The sequence below is a fragment of the Pseudophryne corroboree genome, chromosome 5, assembly GCF_028390025.1.
Source record: "Pseudophryne corroboree isolate aPseCor3 chromosome 5, aPseCor3.hap2, whole genome shotgun sequence".
NCBI classification, from domain to species: domain Eukaryota; kingdom Metazoa; phylum Chordata; class Amphibia; order Anura; family Myobatrachidae; genus Pseudophryne; species Pseudophryne corroboree.
Genome location: NC_086448.1, coordinates 374557592 through 374582508, shown reverse-complemented (window position 1 = coordinate 374582508; position 24917 = coordinate 374557592). Strand labels below are relative to the sequence as shown.

Genomic DNA, 24917 nt, shown 5'->3' with positions numbered 1-24917 from the left:
TGTGTGTTTTAATAAAATTGTACTGTCACAGTGTGTGTTTGTCTTGTTTTTATTTGGGTATTTCTTTTGTTGTAAAACTACAGGTACCAGCTGGCTTGTTATTTCCCCGCATGCTGGTACTTGTGGTTCTCCAAGTACCAGCAAGTGCGGGAGGCTTGCTGGGACTTGTAGTTCTAAAACAAAAGACTTTGGGGGTAATTCCAAGTTGATCGCAGCAGGAATTCTGTTAGCAACTGGGCAAAACCATGTGCACTGCAGGGGAGGCAGATATAACATGTGCAGAGAGAGTTAGATTTGGGTGTGGTGTGTTCAATCTGCAATCTAATTTGCAGTGTAAAGATAAAGCAGCCAGTATTTACCCTGCACAGAAATAAAATAACCCACCCAAATCTAACTCTCTCTGCAAATGTTATATCTGCCTCACCTGCAGTGCACATGGTTTTGCCCAACTGCTAAACAATTTCCTGCTGCGATCAACTTGGAATTACCCCCAATATTCTTTTTTTTACACAAAAAGGCTATCAGCCCCCCATCCACCACCCAGGGATGGGGGGGGGGGGGCAGCCTCAGGCTAACCCCCTGGCCCTTGGGTGCCTGGAGGGGGGGACCCCTTGATTTAAGGGGTCCCACTCCCCCAGGGGTATCCCAACCAGGGGGTGACTAGTTGGGGGTAATGCCACAGCTGCAGGGACCTACATAAATGTGTCCCTGGCTGTGGCATTATCTTCTCGGCTAGTGGAGCCTGGTGCTGGTTTGAAAAATATGGGGGACACCTACGTCTTTTGTCCCCCATATTTTTGGAACCAGGGCTGGCCCAAGAGCCCGGTGCTGGTTGTCTAAATACAGGTGGACCCCAGTCAATTTTTCCCCGGTATTTAAACTACCAGGACCGGCTCAAGGAGCCCGAGGCTGGTTATGCTTAGGAGGGGGGACCCCACGCATTTTTTTTACATTTTAAACTATTTCTGACCCTTTTCCACAGAGAAGCATGCACAGATCTCACTGATCCATGCATGACTATCTGAACACGCTAGCACACGCTAGCAAAAAGCAGGTCTATTTGAAAGCTCCTTTTTTTTTTTTTTACAAATTCTATGCTTTCCCGGCAGTGTTTGGCTATTGTCGGCAGTGATTGAGAATACAAATTCTTAGTAAATTACCGAATTGTATAAAGTACAACACAGATTCTCTAATGCTGACAATCCACAGTACTGTGCTGCATGAACAGTTAGTTGCATCAGAATACACTAATTTATATTTACTGGTACTGTATGTCTACATGTGCTCATTACCGCTGTGTATTTTAAATAGCAGAATGAGTCGCTTCCTGCAGATTTACTCTGATTTATGTGAAACCTGTGTGCACCCTTCAATTGAATGTTTTACAAAGAAAAAATAATAATAAAGTGAATGTCAGGGAAAAAAAAAATATAGATTGGAACTTTGGGAATCAAACCCGGTCCATGTGTAAAAAAAAAAATGCAAGCAGCAATTCCTTCCCATTGGTGTTTGTTTATGCTGTTAGGGGACTCAGACGCTCATATATTGCAAAACACGGTATTTAGGGGGTAATTCTGAGTTGATCGCAGCAGCAAGTTTGTTAGCAATTGGGTAAAACCATGTGCACTGCAGGGGGGGGGCAGATATAACACTTGCAGAGAGAGTTAGATTTGGGTGGCTTATTTTTTCTGTGCAGGGTAAATACTGGCTGCTTTATTTTTACACTGCAATTTAGATTTCAGTTTGAATATATCCCACCCAAATCTAACTCTCTCTGCACATGTTATATCTGCCCCCGTGCAGTGCACATGGTTTTGCCCAACTGCTAACAAAATTGCTGCTGCGATCAACTCATAATTAGGCCCTTAGTGCACTGTACATACTTTAAAGTCAATGAGCTACATTATTCCTTTCACACATTAGTTGCGTCTGCATTCACAAGTGCTCATACATTAGTTGCGTCTGCATACACAAGTGTTTTAACACGTTCATTTGCGTCTGAATAAACTATTTTTTTTTTACTTTCTCCGTCTGACCATTGGTCACCATCTGTGTGTACACTATGCAGTACAGGACTGTATATTAACATTACAGTCGTCACTGACCATTTGCCAGAGTTTGTACTGCAGATCAATCCTCCGCTATTCAAACTAAAGTAGTGGATTAGTGGAGCATTAGCCACCCAGTGGTGGAGATGTGTATTGCCTGCTCGTGCCTCAATGCGCCTGTCCGTTATTAAACTCAGCAAACTAAGCTATCGCCTAGGCGGGACTAAACCTCCGTCTAGGCGCAGAAACAGTCAAGATAATGGAGGACCCATCTGTAAATGTCATTTTTCAAACCCAGCCTGTAACATGGCGGTTAGGAATTGATTGCTTTGTGTGTTATCAGATTCCACTTTATCATTTCTCCAGGCTTAATGCATGTGCCCCAGAGTGAGAGTGTTTGAAGCTGGATACATACTAACAGCCAATATATCACAAGCCACCAGCAGGTTTGTACACCTGATATTTCGTCAGCCAGGGAAGATTCAAAAGAGAAGGGGGCCCATGGTTTAGTAGACTCTGGCTTTGTGCCAGAGTCTACTTGGGTCTCTAGAAACATGGTGCCCACACCTTGTTTCTGGGGACAGCTCTAATGTACATGTGTACATCACCAGCCATGTGCAAATATCCAGCACTGGGCCGAAGAAGAGGTAAGTTTTATTGAGCATGAGATAACAACATAACCTTGTCACGTCCCAGAGCCTGACTTGTCACGTCCCAGAGTTCCCAATCGGAGCCACGGCATTTACCGCTCAGGTGTCTGGTGGGCAGCGGCAGTGCTGGGCTGCTGCGACGGGTCCGTGTGCAGCGGTGAGGGGAAGCTGTGGTGGGTCCGCTCGTAGTAGCCGGAGGCTGCTGCAGCGGGCTTGCTGGCACTAGGGAGCAGCTTTCGGAGAGGCCAGGGGGAGTTCTGGTGGTAAACACTAAAATGTGTCTGCTGCACAGGGGCGGCCATGTTAGAGACCAAAGCATGAACCTATTGCACATGCTCATTCTGTCCAGCCAACCCAGGGAGATCTCTCCTCTTAAAAGGGAGCTGATTCAGGTTATGAGTGCCAGTGCTTCAAGTTACTACTTAGGTGTAGGATCTCCAGCCCTGTGCTCCCAGGTTACTTTGGTGCCTTGGTTACTCTCCAGCTTTGCTCTGCCTTGGTCTTTCTGATTGCAGAACCTGATACCATCTGAGAGGGACGTACTCGGTAATCTTGATTCTTCAAGGATCTTGGTCATCGACAGTTACCGTGCTCTTCAGCATCGTTATCCAAGCCACAGCCCACCATTCACAGTCCTTCATCATCAGTGTTCTTCTACCTCGTCTTTCAAACCACAGTTCATTATCTTCAAGTGTTCTTCAGCCTCGTTATCCAAGCCATAGCGCACCGTTCACAGTCCTTCATCTTCAGTGCTCCTCAGCCTAGTTATTCAAGCCACAGCTCACAGTCATCAGTTTTCCAAGTCACAGATTACCACCCGCAGTTCATTATTTACAGTGACTATTCCATCTCGGTAGTCTCCACTTCCATTGCTCTTGACCCATGAGTAGGAATTACATCCAGCCACCTTGTCTTCTTCCCTCGCAAGTGTCTGCTTCCTCAGGCAAACCTCAGTCACTGGATCCTCATTTCCAGCCGAGCGTGACAGTAAGCACTGGCCCCATGGATCCGACGGGTGATCAGGCTTCGGGAGGCGGCGCTACTGCAGATATTTTGTCACGTCTGAGTAAACAGGAGGCAGTACAATCTCAAATTGTGCAGTTCATGCAAAGTATGTCAGATCGCCTTGATTCTCTCCATGCAGCTATGGCAGCACCCCAAGTGTCCGTGCCTGCTCCCATAGTTGCACCCCCAGCTGCAACTCCATCTGTGCCGATCCCACTGCCTTGATTGTATCTGCCATCACCTAGTAAAGTCGATGGGAATCCAAAACAATGCCGCGGGTTTCTTAACCAGTGTGAAATCCAGTTCGAATTGCAGTCTGGCAACTTTCCATCTGCCTGGACCAAGATAGCGTACATCATTTCCCTTCTAACTGGTCAGACTTTGGAATGGGCTTCACCCTTGTGGGAAAGAGCAGATCCCGTCCTCTCAAACTATTCTGAATTTGTGTCAACGTTTCGTAAGATTTTCGACGAGCCAGGCAGAACCACTTCCGCCTCATTGGAGATCCTACGTTTACATCAGGGGACTCGGTCCGTCAGCCAGTACGTGATTCAATTCCATACCATCTCCTCAGAACTAGGCTGGAATGAAGAATCACTTATCGCAGCTTTCTGGAACTGTCTTTCCGATAAGATCAAGGATGACCTGGTAACTCAGGACGTTCCTGATAAACTGGATAGGTTAATTTGTTTGTGCAACAAACTGGATCTAAGGTACAGTTGCTTGGAGAAAGCAAAGTCAGACCGACCCAAGCCACGGGTCTATCCTCCACCCCGACCATCATCTTCAATAACGGAGAAACCCATGCAGATTAATCGTTCACGCCTCTCCAATGAGGAATGCCAGAGACGGAGACAAGGAAATCTATGTATGTATTGTGGTGCATCGGATCACTTTGTTAAGTTCTGCAGTCAACATCTGGGAAACGCTCGCTCCTAGCTTGTGCCGGAGAGGTTAAGCTAGGAGATCCCATAGAATTACTCACCCGGAAAGAATTTGTTCTTCTCACTTGTATGGAGCTTCCTTCATCATCCCTCCCCATCCCTGCACTAGTCGACTCAGGAGCCGCCGAAAGTTTTATTACAGCAGCCCTAGTCAAACGAGCTGGAATACAAATTGTTTGATTGGAACGGGCTATTTCTGTCACTGCGGTGGATGGTAGTTATATCCCCAGAAGTATAATCTCCTGTCGTTCAGTACCCCTTAAGATGTAGATTGGAGCTCTTCACTCGGAGAACATTTCTTTCCTCTTAATTCCTAAAGCCTCTCACGAACTAATCCTGGGATTACCGTGGTTACAGAAGCATAATCCACATATAGACTGGCAAACGATGGATGTACTCACCTGGGGAGGATTCTGCTTCCGACATTGCCTGTCTACAGTGAGTCCTCTTCGCACGCTAAATTCTTCCAGTCTTCCCACAGAATACCAGTCCTTCTCGGATGTCTTCAGTAAGCAAGGAGCCGACACTTTACCTCCGCATCGAAGTTGGCAAGACCCCTTCCTGAGGTCAGACTTATCCCCAATCTCTCCCAGAGACACAAGCAATGTCCGAATATATTCAGGAGAATCTGGATAAGGGGTTTATTCAGCCTTCTTCCTCTCCGGCTGGGGCAGAGTTCTTTTTTGTTAAAAAAAAGACGGAGGTTTGCGACCTTGTATCGACTACAGCGGTCTTAATGAGATTACAGTTATGAACAGATACCCCTTGCCACTGATTCCAGAGTTATTTGACAGAGTAAAGGGAGCCACAGGGTTCACCAAGTTGGATCTGCGGGGACCTTATAATTTGATACGCATCCGCTCAGGAGATGAATGGAAGACCGCATTTAATACCCGGGATGGGCATTACGAATTCCTGGTAATGCCCTTCAGGTTGTGTAATGCCCCAGTGGTCTTCCAAAACTTTGTAAATAAGATTTTCAGGGATCTTCTTTACAACTGCTTGGTGGTATACTTAGATGACATTTTGATTGTTTCCAGAGATCTCAAGACCCATCGCGTTCAAGTCAAGGAAGTTCTTGGGCATCTGAGGAGGAATAAATTGTTTTGCAAATTGGAAAAATGTCCCTTTGAAGAGTCCTCAATCCCGTTTCTCGGCTACATTATCTCAGGAGAGGAGTTACGGATGGATCTGGCCAAGGTCCAAGAGATTCGGGATTGGTCGTTACCAACCACTCTAAAGTTGGTTTTGCCAACTTCTACAGAAAATGTATCAAGAATTACCCTTCCATCATTGCTCCCATTACCGCTTTAACTAGAAAGGAAGCAGATCCAGCCAAGTGGTCCTTAGGGGCCTTGGAGGCCTTTTCTTCTTTAAAAAGAGCTTTTACAACTGCCCCAATTCTTCGTCAGCCTGATCTCGGTTGTCCTTTCCTTGTGGAGGTGGATGCCTCCACTGTGGGTGTGGGAGCAGTTTTATCTCAGCTCTTCGAAGATAAAAAAGTCCATCCATGTGCATATTTCTCACGAAGATTTTCTCCGGGTGAACAGAATTATGCCATTGGGGAACAAGAACTACTGGCAATTAAGTTGGCTTTTGAAGAGTGGAGATTTCTGTTGGAAGAAGCACAACATCCAATCTCAGTAACCACCAATCATAAGAACCTCCTATACTTGCAAACAGCTCGATGTCTAAATCCACGTCAAGCAAGATGGGCTCTATTCTTCTCCCGTTTCAACTTTACACTCAGCTACCGTCCAGGTTCGCTTAACAGAAAAGCGGATGCCCTTTCACGCTCCCTAAGTTCCGATGCCTCTGCCAATTGCTCAGGAAAACAATTTATTTTGGATCCCGTTTCTTTCTCCGCCACTCATACAACCCAAATTCCCCCACCAGGAAGAACTTTCGTTGCTCCGAATCTTCGTAAGAAGTTATTGACTTGGGCTCATACATCACCATTTATGGGCCATGCAGGGGGTCTCAAAACTCTTAACTTTTTACAGCGTTCTTACTGGTGGCCTCATCTCAAGACTGACATGCAGGAATTTATAGCCACTTGTCCAAAATGTGCACAGCATAAAAGTCCTAAGGGTTCTCCTCCTGGTTTACTTCACCCATTGCCGATACCACAAAAACCGTGGACACACATCTCTATGGACTTTATAACTGATTTACCCGCTTCTGGATGACTAAACACTATCTGGGTCATTGTGGACCGCTTCTCTAAAATCACTCTGCTCAGCCTTTGGAGTTAAACTAAATTTTTCCTCTGCATATCATCCTCAGACAGATGGCCAGACTGAAAGAGTGAATCAGGATCTTGAAACCTTACTACGTCTGTTTATGTCCTCTTCCCAAGATGACTGGTTGGATTATCTTCTGTTTGCTGAGTTTGCCCATAATAACCTTTTCCATTCCGCTACCAAATCTACTCCATTCTACATAAATTACGGGTATCACCCGAGGATTCCTGATTTTCAAAATCTTCCAACACTTGAGGTTCCTGCAGCAGAGCTGGCATTATGATAGTTCACCAAGACTTAGAAACAAGTACACCAGGCTTTGCTTAAGACATCTAAGAGATATAAGACTTTTGCTGATCAAAAACGGAGGGCTGTTCCGAATCTCAAACTGGAAGATCGTGTTTGGGTCTCTACCCGTAACTTGAGATTGAGAGTGCCTACTAAGAAATTTGCACCCAGGTTTATTGAACCATACCCAATCGAAAGGGTCTTAAACCCAGTAGCTTACAAGGTAAAACTACCTCCCCATTTGAAAATTCCGAATGCTTTCCATATTTCTCTCTTGAAAACTCTAGCTGCTTTGCCTAAGAATCCTAAAATCCAGTCTGCTCAAGAAGATGATTTTGAAATTCACCAGATCATCGACTCTCGGAAGAGGTATGGTCATCTCCAATATCTTATTGACTGGAAAGGATATGGACCCGAGGAAAGGTCTTGGGTATCTGCAGAGGATATCCACGCGCCAAGACTAATTTGAGCCTTTCATGCCAAGTATCCAACCAAACCACGAAGGTGTCCGGAGTCCACCCACAAAGGGGTGGGTACTGTCACATCCCGGAGCCTTACCATACGATCGGAGCTGCAGCGGTTACTGCTCAGGTGTCTGGCGGGCAGTGGCGGTGCTGGACTGCTGTGATGGGTCCGCTCGTAGTAGCCGGAGGCTGCTGCAGCGGGCTTGCTGGCACTAGGGAGCAGCTTCCGGAGAGGCAAGGGGGAGTTCTGGTGGTAAACACTAAAATGTGTCTGCTGCACAGGGGAGGCCATGTTGGAGACCAAAGCTTGAACCTATTGCACATGCTCATTCTGTCCAGCCAATCCAGGGAGATCTCTCCTCTTAAAAGGGAGCTGGTGCAGGTTATGAGTGCCAGTGCTTTAAGTTACTACTTAGGTGTAGGATCTCCAGCCCTGTGCTCCCAGGTTACTTCGGTGCCTTGGTTACTCTCCAGCTTTGCTCTGCCTTGGTCTTTCTGATTGCAGCAGTCCCGCCATCCCTAACCTGATACCATCTGAGAGGGGCGTACTCCGTAATCTTGATTCTTCAAGGATCTTGGTCATCGACAGTTACCGTGCTCTTCAGCCTCGTTATCCAAACCACAGCCCACCATTCACAGTCCTTCATCTTCAGTGTTCTTCAACATCATCTTTCAAACCACAGTTCATTATCTTTAAGTGTTCTTCAGCCTCGTTATCCAAGCCACAGCTCACCGTTCACAGTCCTTCATCTTCAGTGCTCCTCAGCCTAGTTATTCAAGCCACAGCTATTCAGTTTTCCAAGTCAAAGATTACCACCCGCAGTTCATTATTTACAGTGACTATTCCATCTCGGTGGTCTCCACTTGCATTGCTCCTGACCCATGAGTAGGAATTACATCCAGCCACCTCGTCTTCTTCCCTCGCAAGTGTCCGCTTCCTCAAGCAAACCTCAGTCGTCGGATCCTCATTTCCAGCCGAGTGTGACAAACCTTAGCAGCGTACCTCAGGCAGCGATGTATAATGCACACCATTTCTCACAAGTAGTGTAGGATTCTTTTCTGGTACCTCCCAGAAGCAGGAATCCCCCCTCAGAGTACTAGGTAGGCAGAAGTTAATGTCCTTCAAGGAAATTAACTTCTACAGTTTTATCCTCAATAAAACTGTTACACTATCATTGCCCCTTCTGTTTTTCCCACCTGAGATACCCATTCCCACAGTGGAACAGAGGGAGGAGAAGCTTTTATGGTCCATTGTTTTGAGGATAAAGAAGAATTCTTGGGCTTGACTTTGAAATTAAGGCCATTCATCTGACCACGACAGGGACATTCTGAAACTACATACTTATATGAATTGGGACTAGCACAATTGTTACATTGGCTTTAGACATTCCATTCCATCCCCATAGGAGTTTGTGCTGTATCTACAGTTCTTTTATTACCCAGATACAGAAATGCCCCCACAGTTCCAGATATGCTCCCAGTGACAGATATGCCCCAAGTGCCAGATACACATGTCCCCGCAGTGCCAGATATGCCCCCAGTGCCAGATACACATGCACCCCCAGTGCCAAATTATGCCCCCAGTGCCAGATATGCCCCCAGTGCCAGATACACTGTCCCCCAGTGCCAGATACACATGTTCCCCCAGTGCCAGATATGCCCCAAGTGCCAGGAACACATGACCCCCCTTCCCCGGCTGCTCACTGCTGCTGCTGTCCTGTGTGTGAGGGGAGGTAAGCGCAGCCTGCGCCTCTCCTGCCCCTCAGTCTCCGGTGGCAGTGCGGGTGGACCTTCAATTCACCGCCGATCCGTGAGCCAATCAAAGTTTGCGGCCCGGCAGTCAATCAGGAGCCTTGGCTGCCAGTCCGCGAGCTCTGATTGACTCATGGGCCGGCACTGAATTGAAGGGAGATCCTGAGATAATTGAAGGGAGATATTGAAGGTGCACGCTGTGCTCTCCTCCCCTCAAGCAGCAGTGGCAGTGAGCATAGGCAGCAGCAGAGGGAGGGAGGGAGCGGCGGCCCCCTGGCGGTGGGTACAGCGTACCCACGGCTAAATTCTTAAGGGTACGTCATACCCACCAGTACCCGCCCACTTGCACCGCTGGTCATAACATGAATAAGGGACATTACTATGTGGTGTAATGTGGATAAGATTGTGCTACTGTGTGGCATAATTTGAATTGGGGATACTATTGTGTGACCATGCCCCTTTCTTTTTAAGACCACACCCCCATGTAGTTTGCTCCTTTTTCAAATGTACTAAACCCTGGCCGCCCGGTTACCGATGCGGAATATCGTTAGCTTTTTATGGAGATACCCTATAGAAATCTATGGGCTTCTTACAGAATCCAGTTGCATACCTGCCCCCCTGCGCCACTCACGCCGCCCCCCTTACCTACATGCTGTCAGCCTCCTATTATGCTCTTCAATCCGCCGATCTCCTACTCCCCGCAACACAGACAGTTGTCCTTCCGGCTGCAGGGAGTAGGAGCCCGGGACTGACTGCAGACCAGTGACGTCACCTCCCGGGGTTAGTACATATGTCATGATTAGCATCCCTGCGATAGGCAGCGATGTATATTAGTACATCTCGCCCTGAGAAAGAAGTATATATGCAAATTCTACTTTAGATTTGCATAATATATTTATGAGTATCATATTTTTAATCCTAAAATGACAAATACATGATGTAAACATTTTGTTTTTGTCGGTGATTGGTCAACTAGAAATAAATTCATAGTATAAGGTACTTTAAGATAATCTTTTGCTTTCAAACCACTTGCTATGCATTTTTTCAGACGATTTCCAGATGAAAGACGTTAAGGGAAGGGAGAAAGGGAGGCCTAATTAAGGGGTAGGGAACAGCTGTAATATCCTAGTGGAACGCTAGGGGGACGGCTGGAATTGTTGCTAAAACATTATTTCCAGCTGTTGTAGACTTCAGATTATCATAGCACACACAGACAGGAGGAGCAGCAGAGCTATAGGTATACTCGGTGCAGGGAGCACAGCCGCCGGAATTCCTTACTGCCGTTAGCCTTCTCTTCTCTCTATACTATAGGATATTAGGATATGTGCATTGCTCATCGTGGGGGCTAATACAAGCCGGCGATGACTTGAAGCCAGTGATGTATCCCTGCCTGGTACTGGCAGTGGCGCATGGGTTGTGAATCGGGACATTTCCGTGGCTGTGTCTTTTGCACCACATTAAATTGGATTGCTGTTATCTGAACATAAATCGTGCGGGTGGGGATCATAACCAAAACCAGGAAAAAGATCTTATAAGAAAACGAAATTATACGGGATAGAAAGAAACATGGGAAAACTTCACTCAAAGCACGGTAGGTAAAAGGAGTACTGTAGCGATCAGGCACATAGAAACGATGTGATTGCTATGTATATGTAGCATCTGTGCCACTCACTATACAAACGCTTTCTCTTTTCATATTTATGCCGACTGCTTGGGACCTGGCAGCAAGCAACAGGAGGGAAAACCCTGAAGGTGAGCCACAAATCATTGCATTTACAGTATGGCTTGTTGTTACTGCAGACTCAGAGCACCCACTGATGGATGCAGAAAGCCCAGTGGTGTCATTCATTCTTCCAGATGTGATAAATCATAGACTGTAACCAGCGCTGTGCCAGATGTGTTTCAGTTGTGTACATACTAGGAACGTGCGGTACTTTGAATTCATTTTGACATTAGTTTGTTGTTTCACAAATGGTCCCCTTCCCCCCTTTAAAAGATGGTCCTTTCAAACAACTGAACTAGGTCACACAGTACCCAGGATCCTTTAGTTGTTGACACAATATATGTTGCACAGAGCTGGATTTGTGGTCACGCTAAGGGTTACTGATCAGTGCAGGGTGTTTATGTTGGAAGACAGTGGTGAGAAACCCAGGGAAGGGACTCCCTCTGCACTCTGGAGCTCCTCTCCCAGCCTTATTCTGAGGAATGATTGATGACCATGACAGGCCGCTTTGATCATTAGCACACAACAAAGTCTTCCATCTCTGAACTTTTCCACGACTTGCAATTATAATGTTATGACAGTAATACAAACTGAATTCAACAGTTTGAAGGGACTATGGCGTTAAATTCTGTTTTGGATTTTAATGGGGGGTTGTGAAATGAATCCCACTTGTCTTTGTGAGTCCTTGTACCAGTTGTCAGTTTTTCACATATTCCTGCTTTCTGTGGTTCAGGAGACAGTTTTGTGGTGAATGCTTACATCAATCGCAAGGGATTTGAGGGCTGTGAGCGCTTTAATGGCTTGGAAAGCAAGTTAAAGGACAGGCAAGAGGTATGTCTTCATGTTTTCTTTTTATGTGTATTGCAAGTTAAGAAATACTTTATGTAATGTGTTTGTTTATGACTGTGCTTTGCATAAATACGTCTTATGTCCAACTTAACAGTATTTGTGTGATTTGTTTCAAATGATGTCTTTTGCAAAGTATTTTTAGAGAAAATGTGATATTCTGAGAATTCAAATATCTTGTACTTCAAAGTCAATAGCCACTTAGGAGCCACTGTTACTGTAACTGCTTTACCAAAATAGATCTCAGTGATTTATGGAAACTCGGCCACTTGAAAGGTCAATAGGTTTATTCAGGGAGAGAAAAAAAGATAAATAAATCTGTGTGTCAAGGACTTGCAGGTTCCTTTTAGTTTTGGGAACAGATAGAACGGCTGGCTAAATGTACCCAGTATCATGTATTCCCCAAGAGTAAGTCATTAGATATTGACATTTAATATCATTTCTACTATATCAAAAATCAAGGAAAAAACAGTGTCCGTGTTACAACTGGAATGAGATCGCCACCCTGTGATCCTTGTCATTTCAACAGAAGCATGTGCACATGTGCGTTTGTAGCAAATATAAGATGATTATGTACAATTTCATGCAGAGCACAGTTAAGCAGATTTAGCCCCAAAAATCACTCTATTCACAGTAATTATTTCTTATACTAGTAAAAGCAAGTACATGGTATGCGGGTCCTATAATGCCCAAAATCCCTTGTGCGGTACCGTCCTGGAATTTCTCGGGGAGCAGTTGTGGTCTCCTGGGAGAGTAGACCAGCTTTCCAGAGCCTGCCTACTTCCCCAGTAAATTAGCTCTCCCCAGCAAACTGCTTCGTCATGGACCTGCCCCACTGCCAGAATTGCTATCTTTTATCCTTATAATTTACAGAAGAATCTACAGTATATAATGTCAGAACTTACTAAAGTTGTTTTGTATAGAATTTAGGGTATATTTTTGTGTAATATGTTTTATGATAATATAGTAATTGTAACCTTTATTTTTATATCTGTATACATTTTTGCAAAATATGTTAACATTCTCATATATTTAATTTGGCATTGTGGTGCCAGGCAATATGTTAAATTTTCAGTTTGGCTGAAATGGATGTAGGTATTTATTTGGCACCTCGCCAAGCATCACATCATGGCTTGCTGGCCCAGTCAGTTGTCAGAGATAGAAGATTCACTATTCAGCTAGTGATTCTCACAAGGGGGGTAATTCCAAGTTGATCGCAGCAGGATTTTTGTTAGCAATTGGGCAAAACCATGTGCACTGCAGGGGAGGCAGATATAACATGTGCAGAGAAAGTAAGAAATTTGGTGGGGTGTGTTTAATCTGCACTCTAATTTGCAGTGTATAAATAAAGCAGCCAGTATTTACCCTGCACAGAAATAAAATAACCCACCCAAATCTAACTCTTTCTGCACATGTTATATCTGCCTCCCCTGCAGTGCACATGGTTTTGCCCAATTGCTATCAAAAATCCTGCTGCGATCAACTTGGAATTACCCCCAAGACTTTGTCCCATGCCACTGTCCTAAAAAAAAAAAAAAAATGCTTCTGTGAAAAAAGCATAATAGAATAAAATTAATATACAGTAATAAGAGATTTTCTATCTGTTATAGTCGTTGTCTTAAATGCTTGTATCAATTTTATTGTTTGAACTACAAAATATAGCATTTGTTTTGAATAACATTTTGAACTATATCATAATACAGGTTGAGTATCCCATATCCAAATATTCCGAAATAAGGAATATTTCGAAATACGGAATTTTTTTGAGTGAGAGTGAGATAGTGAAACCTTTTTTGATGGCTCAATGTACACAAACTTTGTTTAATACACAAAGTTATTAAAAATATTGATTAAATGACCTTCAGGCTGTGTGTATAAGGTGTATATGAAACATAAATGAATTGTGTGTATGTACAGGGAGAGGGAGCGAGAAAGACAGTCAGTAAGAGTAACTCTGGGGACGCACTAGTAAACCATGATAGGTTATCCTTAAATAAACAAATAGACAAGGGAACCGCTAAACTAAAATGTATGCTTGCAAACGCAAGAAGTCTAGCAAAATGGGGGAATTGGAATTGTTAGCATCAAAGGCTGAGTATGACATTATAGGTATTACGGAAACATGGTGGGATGACTCTCACAACTGGGTTGCAAACTTGGAGGGGTATTCTCTTTTCAGGAGGGACAGGCCAAGCAAAAGAGGAGGAGGTGTATGTCTTTATGTTAAATCATCTCTTAAACCATGCTTAAAGGAGGTTATTTATGAGGGGACTGGCGATAATGTGGAGTCACTATGGGTTGAAATCTCAAGTGGGGGTATTGATGCAAAACAACTAGTCATAGGCACGTGCTACAAACAGCCGGATATTAGCATACATAGGGAAGAACATCTCTTGCAGCAAATCGAAAGGGCTGTGGGATTGGGGGACATCTTAGTGATTGGGGATTTTAATTATCCTGATATAAGTTGGAGTAACGATTCATGTGTTAAAGCGAGGGGCAACAGGTTCTTAAATATGTTAAAGGATCACTACTTGTCTCAATTAGTCGAGGACCCAACTAGGGGTAAAACTACTCTAGTAATTACTAATAATTACTAATAATGTGGACATTATATCAAACACTAAAGTTGTAATTACTAATAATAATTACTAATAATGTGGACATTATATCAAACACTAAAGTTGGGGAGACTTTGGGTAACAGTGATCACTATATGTTCACATTCGACATCAGTTTCAGGAAACATAGCTATAAGGTTTCAACCAAAACATTTAACTTTAGGAAGGCTACTTTCAGTATGCTGAGATGTGCACTTAACGACATTGAGTGGGAAGTTTTGTTTCATAACAAGAACACTTCGGAAAATGTGGGATGCTTTAAAAGGGTTGCTAGATAGTAATATTCACAAATTTATTCCCATGGGCACATAAACGCAGGAGTACTAAACTCAAACCGATGTGGCTTAACAAGGTCAAGGCAGAAATGGATAAAAAGAAGTGTGCTTTCAAAGCATTTAAATCTAATGGAAAGGAGGAGTAATTCAAGTATTACAAGGAATGCAATAAAAAATTCAAAAAAGCAATAAGAGCAGCTAAAATGTAAAATGAAAAGCAAATCGCTATAGAGAGTATAACCAATCCTAAAAAGATTTTTAAATACAGAAACAGTAAGAGGTTAAATAAGGAGAACATAGGTCCAATAAAAGATGAATTTGGAGTATTGCTAAATGATGACGAAATAAAAGTGGAAATACTGAACACATTGTTTTCATCAGTGTTCACCAGAGAAGAACTGATGGTGGGAGTAGTGCATAATGATAGTGACAGTAATGATTCATGGTTAGAAACTTGTTTAAGTGAAGAAGTAGTCTGAGAGAGACTAAGCAAAATTAAGATTAATAAATAACCTGGTCCTGATGGATTTCACCCGAGGGTTCTTATGGAGCTTAGGTCACAACTAGCAAGACCCCTATACTTGATTTTCAATAGTTCAATTAGATCAGGTATCGTACCGAAGGATTGGCGTATAGCTGGGGTAGTGCCATTATTTAAAAAGGGATCCAAAAATCATCCGGGTAACTACAGACCGGTTAGTTTGACGTCTATAGTGGGGGAAATATTGGAAGGAATTCTAAGGGATAGCATACAGGAATATCTACAGACCACTATGATTATTAGCAAGAACCAGCATGGGTTTGTGAGGGACATATCATGTCAAACTAACTTAATTAGCTTCTTCGAGGAAGTGAGCAATAATCTTGACCAGGGAAAAGCAGTGGATGTGGTCTACTTAGATTTTGCAAAAGCCTTCGATACAGTACCTCACAGGAGACTGATCACCAAATTAAAAGAGCTTGGCCTAGGAAAAACTGTTTGCACATGGATAAGTAACTGGCTGGATAACAGTAGTAGTAGTAGTAGTAGTGGTCAACAGTAAGTCCTCAAGCTGGACCCCAGTAGTCAGCGGAATACCACAAGGGTCCGTACTCGGGCCACTACTGTTCAACATATTTATCAATGCCCTAGAAATAGGTCTGGAAAGCACAGTGTCAATCTTTGCAGATGATACTAAACTGTGTAGGGTAAGTAATTCGGAAATAGATGTGGAGTCTCTGCAGAATGATTTATCTAAACTTGAAACCTGGGCGTCTAAATGGAGAATGAGGTTCAATATAGAAAAATGCAAGGTTATGCATTTCGGGACTAAAAACAAACTTGCATCCTACATATTAAATGGGGTAAGTCTAGGGGTAACAGTATTGGAAAAAGATTTGGGAGTACTCATTGATAATAGGCTTAATAACTGTACATAACGTCAAAGCGCAGTAAAGAAGGCAAGTGAGGTGCTAGCGTGCATAAAACGGGGAATTGAGACAAGGGACGAGGATGTAATTCTTCCGCTGTACAAATAATTGGTACATCCGAACCTGGAATATTGTGTTCAGTTTTGGGCACCACTGTTTAAAAAAGATATCGGTGAACTCAAAAGGGTTCAAAGGCGAGCTACTAAATTGATTAAAGGGCTAGAGGGACTGGATTACGAGGAAAGGTTTACTAGGTTGAATATGTATACACTGGAAAAGAGGCGTCTAAGAGGGGATATTATTAATATCTTCAAATATGTAAAGGGGCATTACAAGGAATTATCAGAGGAATTATTTATTAAAAGAACACTGTTTAGGACACGTGGGCACTCGCTGAGGCTGGAGGAGAGAAAATTATGTACACAATGGAGGAAAGGGTTCTTCACTGTTAGGGCAATAAGGATTTGGAATTCCCTTCCAGGGAAGGTGGTAATGGCGGACTCTGTAAATGCATTTAAAAAAGGATTGGATGAATTTCTGATTGAAAAGGATATCCAAGGTTATAACATTTAAAATATTGACGTTGTTAATCCGGGTGTAGCATGATTTATATTTGTTATCTAGTCATAAAACATTACTTCAGCAGGTACATTATAACCAACTCAACTTAATACAGGTTGAACATGATGGGCATTTTGCCTCTATTCAACCTCCATTACCATGTTACTATGTTACACATACTTTGTTTAATGCACAAAGTTATAAAAAATATTGGCTAAAATGACCTTCAGGCTGTGTGTATAAGGTGTATATGAAACATAAATGAATTGTGTGTATGTACACATACTTTGTTTAATGCACAAAGTTATTAAAATATTGGCTAAAATTACCTTCAGGCTGTGTGTATAAGGTGTATATGAAACATAAATGCATTTCTAGTTATCGTATGTCTTCAAAGATTTTGTTTTACATCTCTGAATACATGTAATTAGTAATAGCCATACATTTTCAGCTTCTATATGAATTGTATATATTTAATTTTTGTGTGGCATTATTAAATGTATTAGTATTACTATAGCATAATCATATTATTCCTTCTTGTGGGTGAAATGACTGAAAAACTGATATTTCAATTTATTTATGAATAGTTTTATGCTATAATGTATAACACCCTGCATTTTGTTATATTCAGAGGTAAAGCTAGGCTTTTTTGTCACTCGGGGGAAAAGATTCAGCTCAGTTCTCCCTGCTCCGGTAGATCGTAGTCATCCTCTACCTGTAACTGCTATAAATACACAGAGCATCAGTGACCTCCATATAATAAAGAGAGCATCAGTGATTGCCATATAATGCAAAGAGCATCAGTGACTGACATATAATAGAGAGATTATCCGTGACTGCCATATAATACATAGAGCATTAAGGACCTACATATAATGCAGAGAGTATCAGTGACTAGTGACCAAAATATAAAACTGAGAACATCACAGTGACTGCCATATAATACAGAGAGCATCAGTGACTGCTATACAATACAGAGGAGTGTGACTGCCATACAAAACAGTGAGTGTTTGGGATTACCTTCCTTTAATAATAATAATAATAATAATAATAATAATAATAATAATAACTTTTAACTCATTTACAATATTTACCTTCATAATCCCTATTATTAATTATCCCCAACATCTTCGAATAATTATGATTATCTACATTAAATCACTACATCCCTCTGTCTTAAAAAAAACAAACCCTTTATACTAACCCAATTAAATCTTTAACCCCATACCCACTTACTATTACTGCTATAAGCAAAACTGTCCTCTACCACACTATGGGGTATATGCAATTCCGGCCGAATTGCGGCTTTTTTTCGCCCGTTTAAAATTCGACACAATTCAACCGTCGAATTCCAGCCGATGGGTGCCGGAATTCGACATATTCAATAAAAAACGGATTCGACAGTCCCGCTATCGAAAAACGGACGAATTGATGGATAGTGTGTCCTGAATTCGACTTTTCCGATGGCGCAAAAATGGTTAAAAAACACAGGAAAAAATTGCGTGGGGTCCCCCCTCCAAAGCATAACCAGCCTCGGGCTCTTCGAGCTGGTCCTGGTTGTAAAAATATGGGGAAAAAATGGACAGGGGATCCCCCGTATTTTTAGAACCAGCACCAAGCTCTGCGTCCGGTCCTGGTGCAAAAAATACGGGGGAGAAAAAGCGTAGGGGTCCCCCGTATTTTTTGTACCAGCACCGGGCTCCACTAGCTGGGGAGATAATGCCACAGCCGGGGGACACTTTTATACCGGTCCCTGCGGCCGTGGCATTAAAACCCCAACTAGTCACCCCTGGCCGGGGTACCCTGGAGGAGTGGGGACCGCTTAAATCAAGGGGTCCCCCCCTCCAGCCACCCAAGGGCCAGGGGTGAAGCCCGAGGCTGTCCCCCCCATGCAAGGGCTGCGGATGGGGGGCTGATAGCCTTGAGTAAAATTAAAGAATATTGTTTTTTTGCAGAAGAACTACAAGTCCCAGCAAGCCTCCCCCGCAAGCTGGTACTTGGAGAACCACAAGTACCAGCATGCAGGGGGGGAAATGGGCCCGCTGGTACCTGTAGTTCTTCTGCAAAAAAATACCCAAATAAAAACAGGACACGCACACCTTGACAAGTACAACTTTATTACACACATGCCGACACACACATACTTACCTATGTTCACACGCCGACCTCTGTCCACTTGTCCAAGTAGAATCCGGGGAACCTGAAAATAAAATTATACTCACCTAAATCCAGTGTCCTGTTATTATTTGTAATCCTCGTACTTGGCAAAAAAAAAAAAACGCATACCCGATCCACACGGACTGAAAGGGGTCCCATGTTTACACATTGGACCCCTTTCCCCGAATGCTGTGACCCCCCCGTGACTCCTGTCACAGAGGGTCCCTTCAGCCAATCAGGGAGCGCCACGTCGTGGCACTCTCCTGATTGGCTATGCGCGTCTGAGCTGTCAGAATCTGAAAAGTCAGTTTTTTTGTCGAAAAGTACTGTATTGCATTGTCGATTTTTTTTTGTGTCGAAAATGCCCCGTTTTTCGACATTTTCGGGAATTCGACCACAATTGCATATACCCCTATACCCTAACTTACCTGTTGGAGATCTCATCTGTGCAGCCAGACAGTTCTCAGGAAGCAGCAGAAGCCTGTCTGTAAGGTCCTGCCAATGCTGCATTTAGTAAAGAGGAGAAGTCATGTAGAGAGAGGAAGAGAATAACCTTATGATAACCACCCTCTTTGCTCATCCCCACCCCTGGTATCACAGTAGCAACTCTGGCTTCCCTGCTGAAGCCCCCTCCCTCTGTCACCAGGGACATATGCCTCGTCTGTCTCCCCCCTAGCTGTGCTCTTGGTTGTACTTAATGCTACATAATCATTATGCTCTTAAAATCAAAATTAGTGGTCATCACTTGACAAAAATATATGTTCCCCGCTATTAGAGAACTCATGATTATGAGACCTCTAAGGGGAAGCTTTATTAAATATTGGAGAGAGTTAAAGTGGAGAAAGCTAAAATGCCAACCAGTTTCTGTTATTTAACAGGCTGTGCTTGAAAAATGAGCTGATGATTGGTTGCTATGAGCAACTTCTCCACTTTATCTCTCTCCAAGATTTGATGACGTTTGACTGGTTTAATCAGAAATCTTGAGTCATACCTCACAACCATGGGTTATTTCCTGTGGTCTTGACTGCTGGGACTATAGGGTTAGGTTCACATGGCTATTGAACGGCCTTGGGGCTAGCTTAGAAACAGTAGCATATCTATAATGGGTCAGGGTGTGGGGCCCATATTGCACACCCTGCACCCATGTTCTTAGACACTTAACATGCCCAGAGTCCTGCATTGGCAGCTACAGCACTGCTGAAATGACAGGGAACATAGGGGGTAATTCAGAGTTGATCGCAGCAGAGAGTTAGATTTGGGCGGGGTGTGTTCAAACTGAAATCTAAATTGCAGTGTAAAAATAAAGCAGCCAGTATTTACCCTGCACAGAAACAAAATAACCCACCCAAATCTAACTCTCTGCAAATGTTATATCTGCCCCCCCTTGCAGTGCACATGGTTTTGCCCAACTACTAACAAATTTGCTGCTGCGATCAACTCTGAATTAACCCCATAGTGTAGTGGCCATTTTCCTGGCAAACTGCCATGTGCAATGATAAAATGGCTACTACACCATTTTCCTGTAGAGTCTGCCACAGCACCGGTCACACTTGCTCTACCAGTTAGAGAGAAGGGTGCTGGACAGAGACTGCACATGGGCTTCCTCCTCTCTTAATACGACCCTGCTTAGAAGCCTAGTGCATTTTTTAAACACAGCCTGTAAATGACAGTTAGAAGCCGATTGGTTGGTAGTTTATCTTTCTGCACTTTATGTCTCTCTAATGGTGCCTATACACTTGTGAGATGTCTGGTACAGTCCTACAATTTTGACTGCATCTGTGCGATAAATCGTAGGATTGTATGCACATCTTATGTACCAAGCGATGCGATGCGCGGGCACGCCGGTCGAATCTCGTGTCTCAAAATCTTATGTGCTGTGCTTAATATCAGATCGCATGTGCGATCGCATGCTGTTTTTACTACATACGATTTATCGCATTGCGATGTGCGATCTGTGAGATATTTAGCTCACTTCCTGGACACTCCCTTCCACCCATTACTGGTCATCCGATTTCTGGTTGCAAGGGGCATTCGATAAATCACATGATTGTATGCGCATCGAATGCACTAAAAAAGCACTTTCGATGCGATTTATGAGCTTCAAGGAAATTTGGGCCCGATATCGCATCGCATGCAATCGCACAAGTGTATGGGCTGCATTCGTTTTGATAAATCTCTCCCTTATATCTGTACAAGGGTGGATACAGAACAAAATGAAAGGTGGGCACCATGACAGGGGAAGAGGGGTGGTTAGTTTGCAGCGCATACTCTCCTGGAAGTGGGTGTGGTCTTACAACAAGGGGTGTGGCCTCAAAGGGAATGCTGCATACGTATGACAGGGAGAGGGTGTTGCCTTGCAGAGGCAGACAGTGACAGGAGAGAGGGCAATGTCATGCATTCTTACATACTGTACATGTGATGTGCAAAAATGGAGGACCAAAAATGACAAAAAATGTACCATCTCCTCAATTTCTGGTTTCCCACTTGTTGCTTACCCACTTATTTACCCCCTAGATCTGCAGACACAACATGGCGGTAAAGCATACATGGTTGTATATGAGTCCTAATAACCATATCCAATATGAAAAGACGTGTATCAATCTTATGTAAGCCTTAAATCTTAATATTTCGATACATAATCATGTATATTCAGGGATGATTCTCATAGAGGAGCAGCATAATTAAATAAATCATAAAAAAAAAAAATTAGGTCCTGATTCTTACATACAGAAGTGCATCTTTTGTTTGCAGTTGCTCATCTGTGAGTTTATGCAAATGGTCTACAGACTCCTTCCCTTGTGTACTTCCATACGGCTGATTGTGCAAAGACTGAAGTGCTGTAATACTGATTGGTGCATCCTTTTACTCCACCATTGGTCGCACCACTGAAAATTGCACCAGCCCTTTGGCCTCCTATGCTTGTGACTGTGCGTCCTGGAATGCATATAAAGCACTCTTTGAACGACCCATTTTTGCATGCACCAGTAGCCAACTCCCAGTCACCAACCAGAAATGGGCATCACTTTTCCACCACCTTTCTGATACTGCCTGAATCAATTGCAACTGCGCCTTTGTGCATACACTCTAACATATGCATCGTAGAGGTTTTCAGAAATTTCTGCACATGCATTGTTGCAAATAATCTACGTGCAATATTTGATTTGTGGCTCAATCTTTTAGCTTTGCGGGTCTGACTCTCTGGAACTCATGGCAATGCAAATTTTGAGAAGCCACAAATCTAGAAACCTTCAAACAGATTCCTGGCTCACCTGTTTACTCCAGAATTTCATTAATACCCCTTTACATCTTTATTTTTTATCATATGTTTTAAAGTGCAAATTTTGGAATCAATCCAAAATCAATCCAATTAGGTGCACGTTGCGAATTGTTTCATGAAACTCACAGGCATTTGTATGAATGCGTGTCCCAGAAAATTCTCCAATCGCTGGGGGAAGGGGGGTAGATTGCTAATTGTCAGCCATATCCGATGTGAGAAAAGTGTATGAAAAAGTGAAATTACACACTGGTTCTTCCTGGAGCAAAGCTGGTCGACATAAGGCTTACCAGCCATTCAGTATGTAGGCACCGGATTAGTGGTTCAGAAACACTGAAATCGTTGTGGATTGCAGGTAATTGCAGGTCTCACTGGAGCTAAATGGAAGACGTGTCTTCCACTGTGATGTTCTACCACAGTATCACACAGTAAAAGACAAGATGGCCTTGCACATGCTCGGTAGATATCTCAGTGGCCATCTTGGGATAGGACTTATAGCCTCCCTGGAATACAGTAATACAGTAGCACACTCCTCTTTCAACAGATTTACAATCATGTTTACCGTTGTACTGGCGGCGTGCATAAAATGTTTAATGTAGCATTTCACACATTATGGCACCTGCCTTCTGGAGTCCACATAGGGCTTGTCACAATTTGGATTGTGGGAGTATAAGGAATAAGAGGGGTTGTTCAGATGTGGATGGAGTGGCTATCACTGCTGCTTCCTTGGAAGCAGCAGTGATAGCGCTGTATGGTGATGCAGCAGGAGGCATCTATTACAAGCAGACCCATCTTGCTGCAGTAGTGATAGGACCTGCATCCTAGGATGCAGCATCGGATCACTTAGTCACCATCGGGCGAGTCCCGCGATGCCGCACAAGCCTCCCGTTGCAGAGTCCAGGACATCTCCGCTCTACGATAGAGATCCCTGACCTCTTCCCTCCCCCTTAACAGGCAGGTGACACAAACAGAAGCCATCGCTGCACCCTTCCCACCCTCCACACGGCAGCAGACTGTAAATCACTGACTGTCTGCTGTGGCTCTTCTTCCCATGTTGCAGGACCCGTTAGCACACGCACAGATAATCGGTACTTTGCGACGATAGGTGCTGGTCCATCCGAACCTGAGCAGGCCAAAGAAGCTTACCATGGACCATGTAGGACTTTGTAAGTTAATAAACCAATAGTGAAACAGACTCGCTCTAAGAAAGACAGCCAGTGAAGAAGATGGGGAACAGGTTCTATGTGGCAGGAATGGGGTTGGTTTGTTAGCAGTTTTGGTTCTGCATCTTGTACCAGCTGCAGTCGGTGTAAGTCTTCCTGGGAGACCCAAGTAGAATGCATTGAAGTAGACCAAGCGTAAAAATACAAATGCATGTATGAGTGAACTTCAAACTTATTTCCTTAGGAGAGCTGGTTGGTTACATTTGGATATAAATTACTAAGAGATTTCCCTAATTGTCTGTAAGTAACTTTAGGAAGTATCATAGAAAGTGTATTTGTCTTCTATAACACTTACAAATTAAAGAGTCTCATTGCAATATGCAGAAGAAAGAATATAGAAACAGCACACCTTTTGTCTGACTCAGATACTGCTGCATCTGCACTAGAGTCTGTAGGAGAATTGTGGATGCGATAATATTAATATGTTAGTGTCCATATGTCCATTATGCTTCATTCTGAGTTGTTCGCTCGCTAGCTGCTTTTAGCAGCAGTGCAAACGCTAAGCCGCCACCCTCTGGGAGTGTATCTTAGCTTAGCAGAAGTGCGAACGAAAGGATCGCAGCACTGCTACTAAAAAAAATTGTGGAGTTTCAGAGTAGCTGCAGACCTACTCCTACCTTGCGATAACTTCAGACTATTTAGTTCCTGTTTTGACGTCACAAACACGCCCTGCATTCGGCCAGCCACGCCTATGTTTTTCCAGCCACTCCTGCGTTTTTATCTGGCACGCCTGCTTTTTTTCACACACTCCCCGAAAACGGTCAGTTACCACCCAGAAACACCCACTTCCTGTCAATCACTCTGCTGCCAGCAGTGCGACTGAAAAGCGTCGCTAGAGCTTGTGTAAAACTACATCGGCTTTTGTGAAAGTACGACGCGCGTGCGCAGTGCGCCCCATATGCATGCGCAGAATTGCCGATTTTTTGCCTGATCGCTGCGCTGCGAATGAAAGCAGCTAGCGATCAACTCGGAATGAGGGCCATAGGGGGTCATTCCGAGTTGTTCGCTCGGTATTTTTTTCTCGCAACGGAGCGATTAGTCGCTAATGCGCATGCGCAATGTCCGCAGTGCGACTGCGCCAAGTAAATTTGCTATGCAGTTAGGAATTTTACTCACGGCATTACGAGGTTTTTTCTTCGTTCTGGTGATCGGAGTGTGATTGACAGGAAGTGGGTGTTTCTGGGCGGAAACAGGCCGTTTTATGGGTGTGTGCGAAAAAACGCTACCGTTTCTGGGAAAAATGCGGGAGTGGCTGGAGAAACGGAGGAGTGTCTGGGCGAACGCTGGGTGTGTTTGTGACGTCAAACCAGGAACGACAAGCACTGAACTGATCGCAGATGCCGAGTAAGTCTGGAGCTACTCAGAAACTGCTAAGAGGTGTGTGGTCGCAATTTAGAGAATCTTTCGTTCGCAATTTTAAGAAGCTAAGATTC

General features: G+C 43.7%; 1 protein-coding gene across 3 annotated transcripts in view; it reads left to right on the top strand.

The window, feature by feature from the left end:
• The first annotated feature begins 10593 nt into the window (after nt 1-10593).
• The window catches only part of NKD2 (NKD inhibitor of WNT signaling pathway 2), a 389897-nt gene continuing 375573 nt past the window's right edge, over nt 10594-24917 (top strand). For 2 of the 3 annotated variants that reach the window (XM_063922667.1, XM_063922666.1), the window contains exons 1-3: nt 10594-10985; nt 11120-11146; nt 11851-11948. In XM_063922667.1, coding sequence (XP_063778737.1) covers nt 10961-10985; nt 11120-11146; nt 11851-11948 — 150 coding nt within the window. In that variant the 5' untranslated portion in view covers nt 10594-10960. Of the gene's footprint in view, nt 10986-11119; nt 11147-11850; nt 11949-24917 lie in introns of those variants that run through there. The other variant, XM_063922668.1, reaches the window with a different exon arrangement.